The sequence below is a fragment of the Cydia strobilella genome, chromosome 21, assembly GCF_947568885.1.
Source record: "Cydia strobilella chromosome 21, ilCydStro3.1, whole genome shotgun sequence".
Taxonomy (NCBI): Eukaryota; Metazoa; Arthropoda; class Insecta; order Lepidoptera; family Tortricidae; genus Cydia; species Cydia strobilella.
The window spans coordinates 9,787,407-9,810,736 of record NC_086061.1 but is presented as its reverse complement, the minus strand read 5'-3'; the positions used below and the strand labels follow the sequence as shown (position 1 = coordinate 9,810,736).

At 37.2% G+C, this 23,330-nt stretch overlaps 3 protein-coding genes across 3 annotated transcripts in view; 1 reads left to right on the top strand and 2 right to left on the bottom strand.

Annotated features, from left to right (window-relative positions):
* Nucleotides 1-20,736, bottom strand: part of LOC134750991 (oxidative stress-induced growth inhibitor 1-like) — a 58,100-nt gene extending 37,364 nt beyond the window's left edge. Inside the window, exon 1 of the mRNA XM_063686295.1 lies at nt 20,511-20,736. The gene's annotated coding sequence lies outside the window, so the exon portion shown is untranslated. The remainder of the gene's footprint in view (nt 1-20,510) is intronic.
* On the bottom strand, nt 15,766-17,464 carry LOC134750997 (EF-hand domain-containing family member B-like). The gene has a single exon (XM_063686303.1). It carries the CDS (start codon nt 17,374-17,376, stop codon nt 15,832-15,834), a length of 1,545 nt encoding a protein of 514 aa, XP_063542373.1. The 5' UTR covers nt 17,377-17,464; the 3' UTR covers nt 15,766-15,831.
* Nucleotides 20,737-21,373: 637 nt separating the features above from the next.
* LOC134750994 (ubiquitin-conjugating enzyme E2 T-like) lies at nt 21,374-22,162 on the top strand. The gene is made up of 2 exons (XM_063686299.1): nt 21,374-21,740; nt 21,912-22,162. Exons 1-2 carry the CDS (start codon nt 21,476-21,478, stop codon nt 22,130-22,132), a joined length of 486 nt encoding a protein of 161 aa, XP_063542369.1. The 5' UTR covers nt 21,374-21,475; the 3' UTR covers nt 22,133-22,162.
* Nucleotides 22,163-23,330: the final 1,168 nt, after the last annotated feature.

Below are 23,330 nucleotides of genomic sequence, written 5' to 3'. Positions count from 1 at the left end.
TTTTTTTACACAATTTGATAAAATTTGACAGGTATATTAATTTGCTATACAAAGTTAACACGCTTAATAATCATATGAAAAACCCATTTATACATTTTGTCCATAAATACGAAAAACTACGGTTTTCATACGGCATATAAATACATTTTCATTTTTACGCCGTATGAAAATCGAACGGATCATAGTTGAGGTCGAGTACTTCATTGACTGGACTATCTGCGCATGTAGTTGCTGTAAGTAGACTAAGTAGGTACATTTCTTTGAAACCAGTTTACAAGGTAACCGGTTTCGGCACCGGTTTTCCCAGAAGAAAAAACGTTTTAGCTGCATATAAATCTACTTCCTTGACATCTGAGGCACCAATAATGGTTTTATTACAAAAAATAGGCCCTTTGAGAATAATATTAACATATGAGTTAATATTATTAATTTTAATGTGTTTTGTTGATACTTTTATTATCAAAATTTATTTATGATAGTTAGTGTAATTACTAATAATACCATTTAACATGACAATTATTTTTTGAACTGTTTACATATTTGCAATTTTTTTAATCGAATTAACTAATTGACACTAAATTGAATTAAAACTAATTTTTAGATATAATTTATACTACAATTGTAATTTAGCTAAACTAGCATTATTCACCCTTAATTAAAATACGTATACGTACAGAAAAAAAATTAAGTAGTAGATTTTTTAACAAAATTTTCTATTAAGTGTTTTTTGAAGTCCTTGGATGTGTATTACATATATGTATATACAAATAATTACAACTACTTTGTAAACATACAAAAGAAGCTAAGAGGTTAAATTTTTTGCTCAACATAAAAACATATTAATTAAAGAAAACCATACTCATTTGTATATTTATTTAACAGTTATAAAACCTAAATTGAAATAAGACAGTAAAACAACCGATTATAAAGTTAATCGAAACAAAATTGTCGATATATTCTTTCGATTTTATGAAAGTATGTATTTTTTTTGTTTGTAACAAAAGTTTAAAAAATAAAAATATTAATAAAAATGCCATCAGCAAAAAAACGGCATGGTTATATGTTCCAATACATGCTTCCAAATTATTAAGCAAAAAAAAATACAAAATACATAATTTTAATAACCGAAAAAACACAACCTACCTTAAACACCTCAGCACGTATAACTATGTTTCACGCAATAAACTTCGATCACACCGAACAGAAAATCCGCGCGTGCGCTCCGTACCAGCGGTCGCGAGGCAACTGATGACTAAAATAAAATACACACAGTCGTATGTAGATGTAGCTTTATGTGATACGACATATTCAAGCCATAGACTACCACGACCAGACTCCTCTTTATAAGTACCAGTAGACGTTTTTAGGGTTCCGTACCCAAAAGGTAAAAACGGGACCCTAGATAAGATAAAGATATCTAATATTGATACACTAGAACTAGAATTGCAGATGTAGGCGTCAAGACCGCTAAGCTTAAGTGGGACTGGGCGGGACATGTCTGTCGCATGCACCTGGAAAGATGGGCCAAAATGGTTACTGAGTGGTACCCACGGAGAACCATAGACGGTGCAGGCCGGGGTTCAGGGAGACCGAAAAGGAGATAGCGGGACGACTTGGACGCATTCTACCCTAAATGGCCTTTGCCCAGCAGTGGGACACCAAAGTAGGCTAATAATAAAAAAAAAATTGATACGGTTTTAACACCCCATGGCATTAACTAAAATAACATACTTGGTTTCACCAAAGATAGATATAACTCCGTAATAGATGGATACAGTCTAAGGAAAAAACGTGCCTCGAAAATCAAGAAAATTTGATTCTCGTTCAGAGGGCGCTAGTAGTTTTGGCCTACAGTCGTATAGATGGCGTTGACGGTTTCGTTTGTTATTTAACAATTTTAACGCATATCAGTGAAAGAACATGGGTCAAAATCATAAAAATAATTAATGCATATAAAAAAAATCATTTATCTATATTTAAATACATTCTATCGTATTTTTATAAATCTTCATTTTTAGTTTTAAAGTGTGTCGACAGATGGCAGTGAATTTACTGGGGTTACAAAATTTACTATGACAGTACCGCTCTAGTATAAATTACTCTATGGTTTCACATTACATCTCAAAACTTTTTTGTATTAGAAGAATTGCGTTGCGAGACTTGCATCTTTTTACATGTAATGTTTTTGATGGGATAGTGTATTCAAAAGGTACCTAAATACAAAATACAGTACATAGCGGCCCCCTTTTTTTAAATATCTATCGTTAAATTTAAATAATCACAATTATTTAGCAGTGGCGCTAGTGAGCACGTTGATGCCATAGACACAGTATATACAAGTAGTTCTAGACGCGCCACCGAGCGACCGGGGGTAAGAGAAAGAATATTCATATAAAATTTGGGCAGCATAGGATTTTTTCTCTTTCACTTATAAATTTCGGTATTTTGCCATCGCCTCCTACCTATGATGCCAACCGGTCGGTGATAAGGACAAAGCATGGCACTATTTTTTCTTTCCTCTTATAGGAATCGCAATAAGACTATCTTTCTCTATCAAAGAGTGTCAGGCCCTTGGTTGATGGGCTCTTGGCAACGTCATTGGGCAACTACCCGCAAGGAATGCGTTAGCATTATCTTTAATGAGTGAGGCGTTAAGCGTCGATAGCAGGGGAGATAATTGCTTAATTGGACAACATGAAAAACCTATTAAACCTTTAGGCATAAGGGTGTCAGGAATTATGCAAAATTGAACCCTATCACTTCGAAATAAAGTTCAAAATAGTGGGAAGGATATTCACTCTGCCTTATAAACATACCCCGTTATCAGTGGTGAAATTCTAATGGAATGCAAGGGTTGGCACTCACTCCTCCACCTCGCGGGTAAGATTCCTCAAGCTATTAGGTAAAAGTACGCATATGTGGGGTAATTGTTTGCATCACACGACAGGGCCAGACAGGTCGTCAAAGCAAGCAAGATAGATTTGACAACCCTTACGCTGCGTCTTACGTAAGCGAACAACTCGCGAACGCGAAGCGGCGCGGCGCGGCGGAGATCGCCCACCACGTAGGACACTTCTATAGGTACCAAAGGATTTATTCACCCCGTGCCGCATCGCGTTCGCGTGTTGTTCGCCTACGTAGTACGCTGCGTTATTTAAAATGAACAGCAACAATCTACGCATTGGATATAACGCCGTATTACATAACCTACCTGCAGATACTCTGTAAGCCACGATTAGAGGCAAGTGATTAACCGATCACTGGACAAGAGCGTGTCTTTGTAAAGGCCGCTTTATACTGTGCGAGTAACTCCCCTGACAACGGACATAAATCGTAAGGTGACTAACCAAAACTCAGTAATTATTATCACGGCAGTTTTGGCACTTTCGGCAGGTTTCTGGTAAAAACATGTTTCGGCTGAAACTAGAGCAAATGCGAAACACAGTAAAAGACAGAATAACCTCTATATGGGTATTTACGTTAGTAAATAAATAAGTAGTAAGCAAATATGGGTATATTATAGAGGGTATGTGTGTTTACTAATGTAAATACCCATATAATAAATTGTTCAAGGGATAACGGCTTAATAATAAGCTAAATTACATAAAAAACCCCCGCAGCTGATAAGCCGATAGCGATAATACATAATATTATAAAACATAATAGTGCAATACGATATTGGATAACTTTTGTTTGTTTTATGACTGTTTGAAAACTCATATATACGATAGTCGCAACCTCTCTGCGTCTTAATATGTAAGCGAACAACTCGCGAACGCGAAGCGAAGCAGCGCGGCGGGCCCACGGCGTTCGCGTTCGCAATGAGATCGCCCACGTAGGACACTTCTATAGGTATCAAAGGATTTATTCACCCCCGTGTTGTTCGTCTACGTAGTACGCTGCGTAACTCTGCATGCCATTTGTTAGGGTTGACACAATGAGACGTCTCTTTGCGTGCACGAGCACAGATAAGATAATGACATGAATTTTGACAACCCTAAATAGCCGAAAGCGACAACGTGATCCGTACTTGAATCGCTGTCAAACTTTGGTTTTATAGGAAGTGTCCTTTCTGTACGGTGGTACTATTATTTATTCTGTGTCTGGCTTCAATTGGCTTGTTTCTTTCTGATTTGTTAGGAGTGGCCAATTACTATGTAGTGGCCAATAATTATAACAGTCATCCTGTACTCGTACATATACAACGATAACGATCAAGGTCATCAAGTACCTAGTACTCAATAGTATATCCTTTGTCATTAATAGTTTATTTTTTATGAACTTCAGGTAAACACCATGATTGCTCACTTAAACTGTCAATTGACTGTAAACAGCCAAATGAGTCATTACTTAATTTTAAAAAGATCGTAACACATATTTAAATTGTAGAAATATAGACCGTATAATATTCTATACAAGGTTGGTTTTCTGGTTTTGTAAATACTACCCAAAAATGTACCATAGAAACAAGAAATAAATGAATAGGTAGGTTAAATGAATGAATACTAAATAGTTTGGTGACAAATGTCGATGGTTGAAATAAAAAGGTACTAACAAACTTTTTTGAACGGTAGCAATTTCGACTTTATAATTTTTAGTATAAGATTGAGATTCTTTTAAGTTTTCGTTGGATGACATGTGTTGGTAGTATAGTTTCCATGGTGCTGGGCTGTCTGGTAATGATGACTTGCATTATTACGATCGATTGTAACCTAAAATCTAGGCATAGACTAATAATGATGACTGGATAACTACCTATATAACCTTCAATTTGTTGAAGTAATTTTATATTTTTGTTCGAATCTTTACTGAGTTGTGTTTGTCATGCACAAATATTTTCATGTATTCAGCACATACTAGTACTTGCTTGGATAGAAGTTATCGTCTCATTAATTACTTTTGGACCGCGAGCCAGGCGCAAATTTCGTCAGTCATCGCCTCCCGGGCGAAAACTCTTGTAGCGGTTAACGACTATGTATGATGAACCCTCGTGAACGTCAGCTGCCGCTCCGTTGGTGGGTTGAGGAATGGCAGCCAACGAAACGCGTAACACGGTCTTTCTACCGCGATACAACCAGCTGACGATTTGTTTTATTAACAATAGCATCTAAACTATCATCTGACAAAGTATCAAACGGCGGGCGATGACGCCGATGACTGAAAAAAAAAAATCTTTTTTACGTGTTCATGTGACCAGCTGACGGTCTTTCCACAGCGATACAATCGGCTGACGATTTTGTTTATTCACAATAGCATCTAAACTATCATCTGACAAAGTATCAAGCGGGAGGCGATGACTAAGTTTTTATTATAGACTTTATTTGCTGCCATTCCTTAACCCACCAACGGAGCGGCAGCTGACGTTCACGAGGGTTCATCATACATAGCCGTTAACCACTATACGAGTTTTCGCCCGGGAGGTGATTGGTCATGGAAATCTGTTCCTGGCCTGCGGTCTATTTAATTAAATTAATGTACACATATAGTAGCATTATATATGTCGGTGGCCGATCGTAACACGCGAACGTGAAGCGGCGCGACGCGGGGTGAATCAATCCTTTGATACCTTTGATACGTGGGCGATCTCGTGGCGCACGCGAACGCCGTGGGCCCGCCGCGCCGCGCCGCGCCGCTTCGCGTTCGCGAGTTGTTCGCTTATACGTAAGACGCTGAGTTAGACAGTGAGAATTTTATACGTAGCGGAGTACTATTATCTATTCTATATTTAGCCATAACAGCGAAAATATATATCATGTTTACCAATAAAAACTTACTCAATGGATAAAGTTCGAGGTTACTATAACAATGTTTACAATTTCTATTATTACCGTAATTTACCTAATAATTAGTCCAACGACGATAAGTTAATATCACAGGGTTTATTTATACATCCTAAATAAATATCTAGGTAAATACCTGACATTGGTACGTATGGATTTCATTGATAGTTACCGACGACCGGTCTGGCTTAGTGGGTATACCGTATACCTAGTGACCCAGTCTGTGAAGCCGATGGTCCTGGGTTCGAATCCCGGTAAGGGCATTTATTTGTGTGATGAGCACAGATATTTGTTCCTGAGTCATGGGTGTTTTCTATGTATTTAAGTATTTATATATTATATATATCGTTGTCTGAGTACCTTACTCAAGCCTCCTTGGGCTTACCGTGGGACTTAGTCAATCTGTGCAAGAATGTCCTATATTTATTTATTGATTGGTAATTTGTGTAGAAATCCTCCACCCCAATGAGATTTATTTATTTCTCATCTGTGTTCTCACTCTAGCATACAGCTATCTCCTGCTCTAGCAGGACCGTGAATATTAGATACACATACGGTCTGATTCGAACTTTAAGATAGGTACGCTCTTATGGCTCTACAAATAAGATCGTGTCAGATATTTTTGCGGCTTTGGTTGTGTAACATATTATTGCAGGTGACTGTACAACGAAAGCGTGTAAAGCCTGACCAGTAATATATGATCATTGTCTAGAGGGCGCTGTTCATTCTCATGTATAGGGTGACAGTTAACGTATGAAAAAATTAGTTCCAGTTAAATTCCGCAACATGGCGCGTGAGCATATATTCCTGGGTCAGGCTTTATAACTCTGGTTTTTTTGATATATACACAAATAGGTAATTGCCTTTATTGAGATACGAACCCACCATGTCTAAAAGGCTATAGAAGCCCGTTATTAATGTGGATTAAAATCAGCGCGAATACAAAAGCGCCACAGAAAGGTCATGGTCTTTAACTGAAAAAGTCGGAAACGGAAATAACGCTGTCTGCCGGTTGTTATTGTAAAACTGCAATTACGTAACTATGATGTGGTTAATCGACAATGAGGTTAAAAACCTAAGGTTATACAGTCAGAAAGAACCGGCAAAGTGCAAGTCGGACTCGCGCACGAAGGGTTCCGTACCATTACGCAAAAAACGGCAAAAAAATCGCGTTTGTTGTATGGAAGCCCCACTTAAATATTTATTTTATTCTGTTTTTAGTATTTGTTGTTATAACGGTAACAGAAATAGGTCATCTGTTAAAATTTCAACTGTCTAGCTATCACGGTTCATGAAATACAGCCTGGTGACAAACAGACGGACAGAGGAGCGGAGGAGGAGGAGGAGGAGGAGGAATGTTAAAACGTGTTTTTAATTTTGTCGCATTGCGTATGTTCTTTCCCTCACGGTCGCACGGGTGCACATCTATATAAAATACTAGGTGTATGGTCTTGGTACTTCAGTGTATGGTGGCGCCGCCTATTTACTGTTTTTTACGGTCACTTTTTGATACATGAAGATTCATTTCCTTACCTCTACCTTCCATAATAGGAAGGTTTCGGAAGTGACGCAGTTCGTAAACACGCATAAGCGGCATAAGTAATAAGTATGACGTCACAGATCGATAATTCGCCTAACACAGTTCACGCAAGGGTATATACCTATATATGTTACGTTAAATCAAAGATAGATATAACTCCGTAATAGATGGATACAGTCTAAGGAAAAAACGTGCCTCGAAAATCAAGAAAATTTGATTCTCGTTCAGAGGGCGCTACTAGCCTTGGCTTACTGTCGTATAGATGGCGTTGACGGTTTCGTTTGTTATTTAACAATTTAAACGCATATCAGTGAAAGAACATGGGTCAAAATCATAAAAATAATTAATGCAAATAAAAAAAATCATTTATCCATATTTAAATACATTTTATCGTATTTTTATAAATCTTCATTTTTAGTTTTAAAGTGTGTCGACAGATGGCAGTGAATTTACTGGGGTTACAAAATTTACTATGACAGTACCGCTCTAGTATAAGTTACTCTATGGTTAAATACAATAGGCAGCTATGTCTGTGATAATCGTTTGGAGATACGATTTTTTGGGTTTGAGTGGATTACGTTTACGACTAAATGAAATTAATTGTTGGAACTGCTTATGAAACGGGTATTGTTTGTAAATTGAAATCAATATCGTATTTTTAACCAATTACGATAAAGCCAAGTGGAAGGACTTTATTTATGACGCATTAAGTATCAAATATAATATGGCCCTGGGGTACAATTCAAATTTAACAACTTGTTATGGGTTTGACACGACCTTGAAGTTCGCCCACGCTGATTGGTGCATGCGAAATGAAGTGAAAGTCGTGCGTGATGATCTGATGATGCGCGCCAATCACCAAGACGACCGTAATTCGTATCAAAACCTGTTTAACACCAAAAAATGTGACGTTTTCAACAAAAAGGTACATTGTCGCTTGTCGATAAGGTTGATTTCAAATTATTGCAATATGGAAATAGCGCCTTATTGACAACCGACAATAAGTACCCTTTTGATTGAGAATGGCACAAATAGTAAAAGTATAATCGACCTTTAATTGATATAAACACCATTTCGTAAGAAAAAGTTAATGACCACTTTTGAGGTTAGAAAAATAAATTTTAAAAAACCGGACAAGCGCGAGTCGGACTCGCCCACTGAGGGTTCCGTAATTTTTAGTATTTGTTGTTATAGCGGCAACAGAAATACATCATCTGTGAAAATTTCAACTGTCTAGCTATCACGGTCCATGAGATACAGCCTGGGGCCCATTTCTCGACGATATTAGTTTAATATTATTAGCGTGTTGTCATAGAAACCCATACGATGTTAGATAATATTAGTCTAACATCGTTCGAGAAATGGGCCCCTGGTGACAGACAGACAGACGTACAGAAGAGTTTTAGTAATAGGGTCCCGTTTTTACCCTTTGGCTACGGAATCCTAAAAAACGGAGTATAGGCTAGACGTCACAAAGCCCCCGTTCTCCGTCTCCGTCAGTATCTCAGCGAATAATATAATCATATCATTAGGCTCGACATACTGATTTTACCTTGCCTATATATTTACGAAGTAGCGGTATATGTTAAAAATAATATTGACCAATTTTCTGTGCTCGTCGTTGTAACAAAATTTATAAAAAAAAAAATACGGCTCTTACTGCCCAAAGTATTTTCGGCATGGCCCCTAAACTTTATAACAAACTGCCAGACGATATTACTAAATTAGATGACATAATATTATTCAAAAACCTGTTTAAATTTCTAGTTAGGAAAGCGTACTACTCGATCGGAGAATACCTGTCTTACTCAGAATATTAATTAAATAGAATATTAATGAAAGTAAATTATTAAATTTTATTCATAGATTAAGTTTGTAAATATGCATGCACCATCAACAATTGTATGACCTATGAAAACCTATGTTTACAAATAAATATATGATTTATGATTTATCATATAATATTTAAGACATTTGAAATCGCGGGACGATGGCAAGCGCCCCGACGGGATGTCGTTGATCCCCTGGAGGATGGGCCGTGCACTGGTGTGGGACGCTACCTGCGCCGATACGCTGGCAGCGTCCTACATTTCATCAACCAGCAGAAATGCCGCGGCGGCGGCCGACGCCCGAGAGCGCTTTAAAGCAAATAAATATGGCTGTCTCGGCGCCAACTACGAATTCGTAGCTTTTGGTGTCGAGACACTCGGTCCATGGGGCAGGGGTGCACGCGGGCTCCACAAGGAGCTCGGAAAGCGGTTGAGGGAGGCAACGGGGGACCCTCGCGCGGGCAGCTTTCTCGCGCAAAGGCTTGCTATCGCGATACAGCGCGGGAATGCTGCCTGTGTGATGGGCACTTTGCCAAAAGGTCAGGGTTTGTTATAGGGATTTTTTTTTTTAGGTAGGTTTAGTTTTAATCGTTTTATTTTATAAGTAGTCTTAATTTTGTTTTATACAATTAATGTAAATTTTATTTATCATCTTTTCATTAATTAAATAGACAATCTAATGTTTGAACTAAATCTATTGTCCGTGTTATGTCTGTATGTTTACAATTACGTGTATCTGTTTTGATTCTTGTTACTGTGTTTCAGTCAGCTAATATCCATCGCTATTATATTATTTGCTGTTGTAAACCGTTCAGACCAGCTTGACTATTTTGGGATTAGGTATATTAATAATATTTTTCGGTTCCAGAAATATTTGATGTGATTTGAGAGAAATTCAATTACATGTAAGATACATGTTTTCACATTTTGCAAATTTTTGCTCTATTGTTCATACAGGTATGATCAAGGAATTTAATTTCATTGCCAGTGCCATTTCGTACCTAACAGTGACAATAGTATGAGGTCCCTATAGCGACTTTCATTGTCACTGCGACAAGGTACGAAATGGTACGGAAATTCAATCCTCAAAGAACCGAAAGAACTGTACCTAATTATACTTATTGAGATTATTGACGGACAGAAAGTGACACAGAACATTTCGCAAAACTTTTCATGTAAGTTATGTTATAAAAAATCCGGAAAATAAACAAAACGGTACATTAGTACAACGTGATTTACTGTATGGGAAAAAATGAATAGTATGTAATGTTAATTTGAGGACTCTTGTATGAATATATTCAATATTTTTTGCATATCACCCTTACCACATAAAATCATGTTCAAAGATTATAGAGGATAGCCGTCTCAAGAAGCACAAAATGAACGCAAAATAGGGATATTACATTAAAGCATTGTCCGCCAAAGAGATGAGATGAGAATTTCTGTTTGTTTATCTCATTTTCACATACTAAACTTCTACTACTCTATTTTCTTTGAATAGCAATTTTTCCAACGAAAACTAGTACCATGCAAACAGACATATCATTACATAGTATAAAACAAAGTCGCTTCCTGTTGTCTGGATGGATGTCTGTCCCTATGTATGCTTAGATCTTTAAAACTACGCAACGGATTATGATGCGGTTTTTTTTAATAGATAGAGTGATTTAAGAGGAAGGTTTATATGTATAATACATCAGCAAAACAGCATTACACCCGTGCGAAGCCGGGGCGGGTCGCTACTCGCTAGTCAGATATATGTTACGTAAATCTGCATGCCAAGTTTCATGTAATTTAAAAGTCGTTTTAAAAAGAGAGATTAACTTCGATTGTATGAGAGCGGCTTTTTAGCGTTACCTAATCAAAGTTGATAATCTACGCGGGTTCTTAGGTGTAAAGTAATAACACCTTTTTTTGAGAAAGGGTCAATAAATTACTAGAAAGGAAGGAACATCCAGAAAAGTCTAGAACCTCACTGGACCAGAATTGCTTTAGACAGACAGTATCGGAAAGGGATACATTATATAAACGATACGTATATTTATAGAATGTATCCCTTTAAATATTTAATTTTTGTACCTAGTACCTACAATCAAAGATAGATATAACTCCGTAATAGATGGATACAGTCTAAGGAAAAAACGTGCCTCGAAAATCACGAAAATTTGATTCTCGATCAGATGGCGCCACTAGTTTTGGCCTACTCTCGTATAGAGGGCGTTGACGGTTTCGTCTGTTATTTATAATTTTAACGCATATCAGTGAAAGAACATGAGTCAAAATTATATAGAAATAATTAATGCAAATAAAAAAATCATTTATCCATATTTAAATACATTTTAACGTATTTTTATAAATCTTCATTTTTAGTTTTAAAGTATGTCGATAGATGGCAGTGAATTTACAGTGGTTACAAAATTTACTATGACAGTACCGCTCTATCTTATTATATCCTCATTGCTACTATTGTTTCTTGTATGACATAAAGGCTTATTTAATTGAATTTAAGTACTGCCATCAAGGACCGTTGAATGGACGTAGAATGATAGGCTGATAACTCTAGAACCTATAATATATAAGTAATATTGTGTAATGCGCAGTTACCCAAGGCCGTTCGGCTTTTGTTTAATTCCATTCAACAATTTCAAGATGATGAATTGATGATTAATTAATTATTATGATTGGTTGCCCTTGATGTAGTATATTATTTTGCCAAATCACGTTTTCAGTAATTCGCTTCCAAAACAGTTTTAATTTTACGTAGGGATTGCTTGTACCATAGAGTAACTTATACTAGAGCGGTACTGTCATAGTAAATTTTGTAACCCCAGTAAATTCACTGCCATCTGTCGACACACTTTAAAACTAAAAATGAAGATTTATAAAAATACGATAAAATGTATTTAAATATGGATAAATGATTTTTTTTATTTGCATTAATTATTTTTATGATTTTGACCCATGTTCTTTTACTGATATGCGTTAAAATTGTTAAATAACAAACGAAACCGTCAACGCTATCTATACGACAGTAAGCCAAAGCTAGTAGCGCCCTCTGAACGAAAATCAAATTTTCTTGATTTTCGAGGCACGTTTTTTCCTTAGACTGTATCCATCTATTACGGAGTTATATCTATCTTTGCTTGTACTTATGGAGCAATTAATCTGTCTGTCTCTTTACCTTTCCCTTTAAATCATAAGATATTTTATCGCAAGATCATTAATCGTGCGTATAAATAAGGAAACTCATTAATTTTGTAAATTCGCGCAATAAATTATGTTAATGTTCTTATACATATTGAATATATGTCACGTACGATTTAATTTACGACTACAGAGAACTGGACAGTATAGTTCAAGTATGGGTGTTTTTACCACGGATTTAGATTTTAATAAACCGGATGGACGGTTGCATCTCTTTCTAATTAGGGTGACCATAAGTCATATGTATGTGGGATATTAGGATAAGTTGGAATGTATAGTTTGGCCAAGATCTTTTTTCATTCATGCATAGGAAGTCAGAGAGAATGGATATAGTTTTTTTCACCTCTGTAAAACGCTTCACAAAACCTTACTTAATTTAGTCGTTATAAAAGCTGTTACTGATGACAGACAGACTGACAGACGGACAGCGGAGTCTTAGTGATAGGGTCCCGTTTTTACCCTTTGGGTACGGAACCCTAAAAATGGTCACGTTTTTTTCATTTGTAGTCTGCCTCTTTCGCTCTCATGGTATGTTCATATACGTAATGGCTTCTCTTTTGCACACTTCAGCTATTCTTTAAGCGTCATCGTAGTTAATTGCACCATTTTTTTTAATTTGCCGCCTTTGTGTACTGACGGAAATGTGTGTTCAACCTATATAGAATATTATGTAAAAATGTGTATGTAATATTTAAGGATTTTGGATTTAAATTTTGGCAATTATATAACTCTCATTACGTGCGCAAATAAATCATTTATCTATCTATCAACCAAATAATTAAACATGCCGAAATAAAGATATACTTATTTAGGTAATCTTATTTTTACATTAAGTAAGTACGTAGGTAATAAGAACTCTGTAAGGCCGATTCACATCGTGCCGACATCATAGTCACCCTAATGAGTTTGACAATGTTTACTTGTATTTTTATCGTAAACTTTAATAGTTGAGGCTTACCTGTGAAAATATATACCACAATCAACAAAACTTTCACTTCTGCAACCTTTCACACAACATCTTTTACCCATTTTATACTTTATTTCGCAAATAAATCTTGAGCGCCGCCATTCATGTATTTTGAAAATTTCTTTATCAAGTTGGGGATACCAATTAATATTCAATGTTACTACAATGTCTACCATATTAAAATTAATGTATTTTTTGTTGTGCACATGCTTGGTTAAATCAGTTAATAATATTGACATTATAACTATTTACAAATTACGTAAAAGATATCAGAACCGCACTCTGAATATAGCACTTAAATAATATAAGAAGGTATTTAATTTTAGTAGTTATTGATATAAATACTACCAAAATGGTATTTTTTTAACATTGGCAACATGTGCGAGTGGGACACCGCGACCCACTTTTGCTATCTCATGTGGACCGTTTTCTCTAGTCTGGTACGAACACCTTTCTGGCTCGGTGATAAGGTTCAATTTAGTATGGCAAAAAAAGTGACAGCTCGCTCCTGTTTAGGGTATAACTTCATGGTTTTTACAGATCGTATGCGGTCTGTCAAATTTGATCATTGAAAAAGTGACATTGACATTTAAAACAATAGATTTATGGATGGTATAGAAAGGATCGCAATCTCTTATGGCAGAATTGTTGCAAAAGTGACCGCGTTAAGCTTTAAATAATAGTTCCTAATCTCTCCGGTGGCGCTAGTTAGGCTCTGGGACATGAGTATAACATGAACCATATAAGGCAACAAATAACCCGACCAAATTACGTAGGTTGTTTTTGGTAGTATTTCGGTGTATGGTGGCGCCGCCTAATTACTGTTTTTTGATGGACACTTTTCATACATAGAGATTTGGCTCCTTTATATAGTCTCCATGTAGGGGATATTACTGCAATGTTCTGCCTCCAGAATCCAGCACTAGCCTTTTTAGTAAACCATAGAGTAACTTATACATACTGTGCCTTTAACAGGTTCTTGACAAGTTTTCAGAGATAATAAAATATGACATTGATGCATCAAGGCGGTTTGTTTACAAGGGACTGAGAGGACCTGCCGGGAAACGCGAATCCGAAATTTCGCTATCTGCCTCTTTATCGCTCGAATATTTTCTTGTTTCGCGATAGACCCTCAGATTGTTGTAGTGACGCCACCTACGCAGTTTCGCGTAATATTCCCTATTCACACGCACGGATCAGTGTTTAAGTATACGAGGGGGGGTGTTACACGTTTGACGCCAATCACGCCAATGTCTGTCTGTGGCATCCTGGCATCATAGCTCTCTAACGGATTGACCGATTTCGATGTTTTTTTTTCATGAAAGCGAGTTTCCTTGCTGTGGTTCATGGGCATTTTCATTTAAAAGTGTACCATTTACTCTTTTTCGAAAATCCATCAACTTTTGGGTTATTTCTATTCAGAATCACGAGGACAATTGATTAAAAAAGAAAAACATATGTCCCCAAAAAATTACAGTTTTGTAACGCATTTTCAATTTTTCACATACATTTTGTATGGACCGTTACAAATCTGACTCCCAAAACTTGTATGAAAAACTGGGGACACTTTTTTCTGTCTCATTCAACTCGTGATTCTGAGTCTAAATAACCCAAAAGTTGATGGTTTCTCGAAAAAAGTAAATGGTACCATTTTTTCTGAAAACCCCCTCATCATGTCTCATGCCTCATGTTTGATAACTTGACAAGACTCGATGTAGCAGTTTGAAGAGTATCTCTTTTCCAAAATAATGTAAGGCATTTTTGGCAGAAAACTTTATGATAAGCTTAGGGCTTAGGGGGCTTTTTAAATTTTAAATTTAATATATACTTTTTTTTAAACCTCTTGCAAAAATATTTTGACCAGTCTTCTGCGAATCCTTCGTATTTAAATCTATTGGAACCCTCCTTATTTTAAATAAAGGCCGAAATTTAAAAGAAAAACAAAGCTGAGGAAGTACTTAAGGCCTGCGTTTGGGAATTCAAAAATGTCACGCATACGCCTACATTTTTTGGTACACAATTTAGCTTTGTCGCGGTCAGGTCAAAACATGGAGTAGTTATAGTATAATGCTGTCTTTGTCCGTTATTTACTTATTTGACATTGGCATAATTATTACCATAACCACCCAAAACCAGATGAACTAGGTAGCATTTTTAGTTAAAAAAAACTTGCAAGTATTATGCAACCATACAACATTTATTTCACTTTATAGAGCCTCCATGGTCAGCACTCAGCAGTGTTTAAATAAAATAAATTATTTTAACAAACATTATAATAACGTATAAATTAAATGCGTCGAAAGTAAATTAATTTAAAAATAATAGCCAATTCTAAACTAAATTACTAGAAAGAAAAACATTTATAAATTAGTTAAATAAATCCCAAATCCCAAAAACATTACCCATTAAACTTCGGCGTCTCATATCAATATCAGCTTACTTTTAAAAGACGTGACAGAATTGATCCTGTCACAGCGAAGACAAAATGTCCTAATCCTTGCTGCCAGGTCGTTACGCCTCCAAAGCGCGTCTAAAGGTCTCTAAACACACCCAGCCCTCAGAATGATACTTCTTCGCTTCATTCCAAATATTCTTAAAACTCTCATCAGTAAACTGTTCCCCGATTTTCTCGAACACCCGTCGAACGACCTCTGGTTCTCGCTTCTCGTACATATCTCTATGGTTCACGTGAAACAATGTCATGACGCTAGGGGCTATGCAGGCTTTCATGTCTGTCTCATGAGAAAGACAAGCCCTATCGGCTTTTGAGTAGTACTCTGGAGTTATCGGGAAATCCAAGTCGAAGTATCTACCTGATGGCACCCCTGCCATAGGCGAGCAGTCAGGAGGCTGGCCTGGCTTTACCATCTCTGTATAAGTTGTTCTATAATCTATACACGCGTCAGGGAAGTCGGGTAACTTGGGTGTTTCTGCCGATGGTATTCTGTAGTTTATGGCGCGGACGAATGTTTTATATTCTATCTGTTGCCCGTCGAAAGCGTTCCAGAGTAAGAGTAGAGGTTCTATCAACGATGCGTCGAATCTGATGTATTTTGTACCAGCGTAGTTGTAAACTACTTCTTTTGGGAGCCATCCTGTGCGTTCTTTGTCAAAGAATTTAAGACCTAAATAAAAATTACCGAAGAACGTTGGTAAGTAGCGAGTTGATAGTATTTTCCTAAGTTTATTAAGATGGTTAAAACATTTCTTAAAGTATTCCTTCTCTGGATTAATCTTGCAGTTCGCTAAGCATTCTGCGACGCTGTCCGGACGACCGATCTTCCCAAAAGCATGTCCTTGGGGGACTTCATTGATATTATTATAAGGTGTTAGAACATCTCCCAATGTTGGCTTTGAAAAGGTCCGGTAATCAGCTAAAACACTGTTTACAATTTCACGACCGCTTGTACCAGTCTTGACTTTATCATCAGTAAGACAGCATTGAGTAGCTCTCCCCCTTTTATCGAGGCCTGTTCTGTGACCGTATGTTAAATTTGGGTTATAAGGAGGCCTGCAGTATTTCCTATTAGTTTGGACAGCTAACTGCTTAGCACGTGGAGTCTTATCAGGTAAAGGAACCTTAGGCATGACAATATCATACAAACTTTCATGATATTTCGTCTTCTTACCGAATGTAGTGCCTTCTATATCAAAGCCCTCGGGCAGCATAGGTACCGGGTCTTTTGACTGCGCTAAACTCTTCGTCCAATAAGAAGAATACACGGTATCTTTTAAATTATCAGCAATGACTTGATACTTCGATTTAGGTGGTGGGTTGACAAGTTGGGCTACTTGTCCGTAGTAAGCATTTCGCATATCCAACTTCGGAGGGTGTCTGAGAGGCGGTAAAGGTCTTGGAGGCTTTGGAGGGTGGATAGCGTCGCTGAGGAGGGCATCTGCTTCATCCTTCAGGAGGTAATGTTGGAGGGAATCAGAGACCTTGTCATCAGGTTGGGCGGTGGGTATACCAGCAGCGCAGACCTTAGTGTCTCTCTCTATGAAGAAACCGATGTTCCCCTTACCCCCGGACGTGGATCTTTGGCAATCGATAGGCATTGTAAAATAGATTTATTTAAATTGTAAAATGTTTTCATAAAAATGACATTAGTATTGACGGGTGATTGACATTTGAGTGAAGTGAAGTTGTTGTCTATTAAAAAAATGATCGAAATAGTTAATTGTTTATGTAATACTGCATTTACATATGCGAGGAGTCGCAAGGCTAGACTCCGACTACCCTAAGTTTGCACTGAATTAATTGGCAGTGACATATCTGTCTTTACGTAGCACTTGGCATGAAAGCTACGCCACGGCCACGGAACGCTAAACGCTGACGCTATCCGTCATACATTGGTGCGTACGTGTGTGCGAGCGTAGCGTGCGCAGTAGTGGGGTCCCGGCTTAAGGGTCTCCGGCAAGCTCGGTTCTCCATACAAACGTAGTTCCACTCTCATTTTCAAACGACTAGCTTGATTGATCTGAAACTTTGTACTTACAATAGCATAAGGTATATCTATGTCTATAATTTAGTTTATGTACGAGTAGCTCGTAGCTTCAGATACCAAAGAAAAAAAATATACAGCGAATTTAAGTTTTTCATACAAAACTTGTTTTTGCTCTATTTCGTTTGTTTTAAAAACTGGAGCTATATAAACTAATTTCGGACCTAGATATACCTCATGTCATTGTATGTGCAGTTTCATTAAAATCCAACACGTAGTTTTAAAATGAGAGCGGAACTACGTTTGTATGGGAAGAGCAATGCATGCAATTCGGCCGAGCTTGCCGGGGATTCTTAAGCGAGGTTTAGACTAGCAAGAACTTGCAGGCAATTTACGTTACATTGCCGACTACTGAGGTAAACTGCATTCAAATGTTTGATCAGATACCGCAATGTAATGAAAATTGCATGCAAGTTCTTGCTAGTCTAAACCCCGCTTTAAAACAAATGTATAGCGGTCGGCTTCCACGCCGAGCATGCACGCTCGGAGTGTTTCGTGCAAAGAATATAATACTCAATAGGTTTCGTGGCCCTCGGTTAGTGTGGTCTGACTCTAACACGGTTACCACACAAATGCGGCGCATGTCTTAAGGGCCCTCCACACTCGTGCGCGAATCGAACGCGAGTGTGAAGTCTAGTTTGCTAATCAGCGAAATCGACTCCACACTCGCGTTCGCGGCTTCGCGCCGCGTAGTCTGGAGCGGGCTTTAGCAATATGAGGCGAATAACGATTTCGAATGGGCGTTGGAAAAACGGACCTTTCGCTATTCTTGGAAAAGTACGTATGTAAAGCCTGACCAGGAATATATGATCATGCGCCATGTAGCGGGATTTCACTGGAACAAATTTTTCCATACTATACTGAACTGTCACCCTATACATGAGAATAACAGCGCCCTCTTGACAATGATCATATATTTCTGGTCAGGCTAAAGAGATTTAATTTTACAGAATGGGGATAGTTTAATAAGCTAACTGAATCAACTATTGGAAAGATTTGAGCTGGTGCAAGTAACAGCTGTGTACACACAGCTGTAACTGGCACCAATGGCGTATATCCGGGTCCGCATAGAGCGAGCATACGCGCGAGGCAATTTCCTCGCGCACTAAACAGCAAGGTAGGCGTGCCTCGGCCGAGGCGGTGTGCGCGAGGCACGTCTACACTGGCTGTATTGTGTGTACAAATTGCAGTCGGGTTGCAGTCCATAGTCCATCTATATATATATTTTTTTTTAATACCACGACGGTGGCAAACAAGCATACGGCCCGCCTGATGGTAAGCAGTCACCGTAGCCTATGGACGCCTGCAACACCAGAAATATTACATGCGCGTTGCCGACCCTTTAAAAACCTGTACACTCCTTTTTTGAAGAACCCCATACTGTAGCCCCTTTGGAAAACCTCGGCATGGAGCTCATTCCACAGCCGAAGCGTACGCGGGAGGAAATTCCTATTCCTATATTAAATTTGTGTTTCGAATTTTACAGCTGATAAATATACATGGCATTGCATGTCTTTGTATATTATGCATTAACTCTGCTCAACAAATATTGATGCTTTTTAACTATCGGACGTAATTTTTTCTTTAAATCTCTTCTACAATCAATAATTATTTGCCTTTAAGTAAGGAAACCCGAAAGCCAAAAGTCAAATTGATAATTTTGTGTTACAGGATTTAACTGCCATTATTACATATTTTTTAGATGTAAAGTTATGTACTATATATGTTTTTTAGGGTTTCGCGTTCTGCACCCAAAGGGTAAAAACGGGTCCCTATTACTTAGACTCCTTTGTCTGTCTGTTTGTCTGTCACCAGGCTGTATCTCATGAACCGTGATAGCTAGACAGTTGAAATTTTCACAGATGTATTTCTGTTGCCGCTATAACAACAAATACTAAAAACAGAATAGAATATATATTTAAGTGGGGCTCCCATACAACAAACGTGATTTGTTTGCCGTTTTTTGTGTAATGGTACGGAACCCTTCGTGCGCGAGTCCGACTCGCATTTGGCCGGTTTTCAATATTTCAATAACTGAATGTAGATGAATGATTCAGTATTTAAGAAAACTTATTCATTTACAACACCCAAATTAAAAAAGATCAACTTTACACATTAATAAAGTCTACTGTTACTCAAAAACACCTCATGGTGTAATATTATACAAGCAACCTAATAGCAAGTATGAATAGCACATGGTATGACCTATGACATTTAGCCATTATAACTGAATATTTTAGACGTTATGTCCTATAGTGTTGTGCAAAGTTGCTGATGTTATGGTAGATGTTGTAGGCACTACCTAGGAAGTAGTAATAGTAGTACGAGTGTACAACTAGACCAACTAGTCGGTTGCTACACTTTCTACCACGAAATTGTCGTGCCATAATGTATGCGTCACTTCCCCCAAACCCCTCATTCCTCGATCGACATTATTATGTGTTAGGATTTCACTAACATCCTCTCACGTTACCGTCGTTACCCACAACACGCCGGCCCACATGCATCAAAGATCGATACAGGGCGAAAAAATATCCCACCTACGACGGTATCGATTTGTACTCTTTTCACACTTAAAAAACACGTTTTATTATTGCAATACTGCAAGTTAACACGCTGTTGTTGTTTATGATAACGATTTTATACGTAAAATGCAGTTAACGATACAGAAAATTTGTTTTTACTTACCGAAATGAGAGACTTTACGCACTCCGGTGTCGCACTGGTTTATCACTAAATTTCACGCACAGACTAAATTATTTAAATACGAATAGTTTACGGTAAAGTTAATGGTAATGAGGCTTATAGCTTTGTGTAGCTAAAGGTCAGAATAAATAAACATCGAATTTACGACAATACGGAGCAAGCAATCTCCGTACCTCGCCAAGTGTTTCTGTCGCTATTCGTCCTTTTCTGTTGACAGCAGCTGATGGATTTGACATTGGCAGTATATGGGCAGTATAGCCTATAAAAAAAATGAATTTGACATTTGTTAACTGTTTCACACGATCCAGTTGTGGAACGGGTCGATCGTTTGTCTATGGTTTTTGTTGTGTGGCTGTTAGATTTTCCTTTAGCCGCTCCAGACTACGTGGCGCGAAGCCGCGAACGCGAGTGTGTGTTCTTATTAAACTAAAATCACAGACACTAAAATAGAGGCAGTATGGCCTATGGCCTGTCCAGAAGGACGAATAAAAAAAAAAATTGCAAATTGCCCATTGTCTATGAATAAAGTTGCCAGCTACAGTAATGTACCCATTTTACTGGTATTTTGAACGATGTTATATTATTTAATTTGTTAAACATAAAATGGAAAACTTATTTAATGCCAAATAATTATAATTTTTGAGTCAGTATGCACTAATATTTATAATGATTTGTTTATAATATAAATAAGACAAAGGGGGTAAAAGATTTTGTATTATTTTTCAGTTTTATTCGGGTAATGTTATCTTTTGAGCAGGCAACTTTAACGTTTAGATTTGACACTTGACAGCCGCCATAAAATCCAAAAAAAAAAAATTGACACTGACAGTTGACACTCGACATTTGAATTTGAATGAATCCGAATTAATCGAATTATATCGCGCGCTTGTTGCATTATTTTACAACTCTTAATTAACTGAATTTATTGTTTTATATAAATAAAAACAATGAATACAATGATATCGAGTGCACGCACTGCTAGACTGGCCCGAGAAGTAAAACTATTCCAAACAAAACCGCCATGGGGCGTGAGCTGCCACCCGGAGAAAGAAGATCAGTGTGATGTGTTACTGGTAAAAATGCTTGGACCCAAGGGTTCTCCGTACGAAAACGGCTCGTTCAAGCTCACTATAACCATTCCAGAGAAGTATCCATTCGAGCCGCCCATCGTCAAATTCATAACACCAGTCTACCATCCGAATATTGATAAAGGTAAATGTTTAAAGTCCTGTGATTCTTTTTGTTTGATTTTACATCACTAAGTGAAAAATGCGTTGATATTTTGATCACTGAACATGTAGTTCATTAACTTTGATGTGTGTAACCTTTAGCCTTGTAAATTATAATCAAAACCTGTTTTAAAATATATATTTTGGCTTTCAGGGGGCCGTATCTGCATGGATATGTTGAAAATGCCTCCCAAAGGAGCATGGCTGCCTACAATCACACTAGAATATCTACTCATATCTATACAGGCATTACTTGCTAACCCGAACCCTGATGACCCACTGATGCTGGATGTCGCTAATGAATATAAATATGATGTTGATAAATTTATGGAAAATGCAAGGTTACATACAGATAAATATGCAGTAGAGTTGTAATATTAATTCTAGTCTTACATGTCATTTTAATTAACTAAAGTTGTTGGTAGTAACGACATAGCTACATAGTCTGTTCGGAAAGAGTAGAGACGTGGAATGTATTAGGTCCCATACATTCCACGAGCCTTCTCTTTCCGCACAAACTATAGCACCAAGTCGCAGATGAAATATAATGTTGTTGCACTTGTAAATCCCGCGATGCGATTGGTAAAATTTTCAGTAAGGGAAACCTTATGTAATGTTTGTAGGGTTTGATTTCGGTTTTCTAAAGTAAAGCATGTTGGAATTTACGAGCACATCAACAATAAGCTAAGTGCACTTACTACTTATTATACTACTAGTTTGGTCTAACCATAAAGTAACTTATACTAGAGCGGTACTGTCATAGTAAATTTTGTAACCACAGAAAATTCACTGCCATCTGTCGACACACTTTAAAACTAAAAATGAAGATTTATAAAAATACCATAAAATGTATTTAAATATGGATAAATGATTTTTTTTATTTGCATTAATTATTTTTATGATTTTGACCCATGTTCTTTCACTGATATGCGTTAAAATTGTTAAATAACAAACGAAACCGTCAACGCCATCTATACGACAGTAGGCCAAAGCTAGTAGCGCCCTCTGAAGGAGAATCAAATTTTCTTGATTTTCGAGGCACGTTTTTTCCTTAGACTGTATCCATCTATTACGGAGTTATATCTATCTTTGGTCTAACTCAGTGATGGGCAAAGTACGGCCTGCAAAAAGATTTTATCTGGCCTGCCGCTGTTCCAATGAATAATTAGTATATGACATTGGCCCACGATAATCGCAAATCAAAATAAATTTTTGCTGCAATTCTGGCCCTCCTTTTAAATTTCTTTAACTTTTTCTCCCCCCATGGAGAAAGTTTGCCCACCACTGGTCTATCAGAAAATGCTTAGTTAGCCATGTTTATTTTTTGCAATTTTTATTTAACTCCATTTAAGTCTTTTGTAGCAAGATGTTAGTGTGTAAGCTACATTTTTTATGTTAATTCATAGATATCTTTAGTAGTTGTATATTTTCATAAATACACTCATGTTGAAAAAATAAAAATACCATTCTGCCTTATCATTTAAACTTTATTAAAATAATTTAGCATAAACAATAATTATCTCAGATGGTAACTGTTATATTAGTAAATAAATAATTATTTTATTATTGCTGG

What these genes read in the sequence shown, in the direction of transcription:
- LOC134750994 (XM_063686299.1), top strand. Translation starts at nt 21,476, where the DNA reads ATGAATACAATGATATCGAGTGCACGCACTGCTAGACTGGCCCGAGAA. An exon ending in CCATCCGAATATTGATAAAG is followed by an intron (nt 21,741 to 21,911) that starts GTAAATGTTTAA and finishes TTTGGCTTTCAG; the next exon opens with GGGGCCGTATCTGCATGGAT.
- LOC134750997 (XM_063686303.1), bottom strand. Translation starts at nt 17,376, where the DNA reads ATGCCTATCGATTGCCAAAGATCCACGTCCGGGGGTAAGGGGAACATC.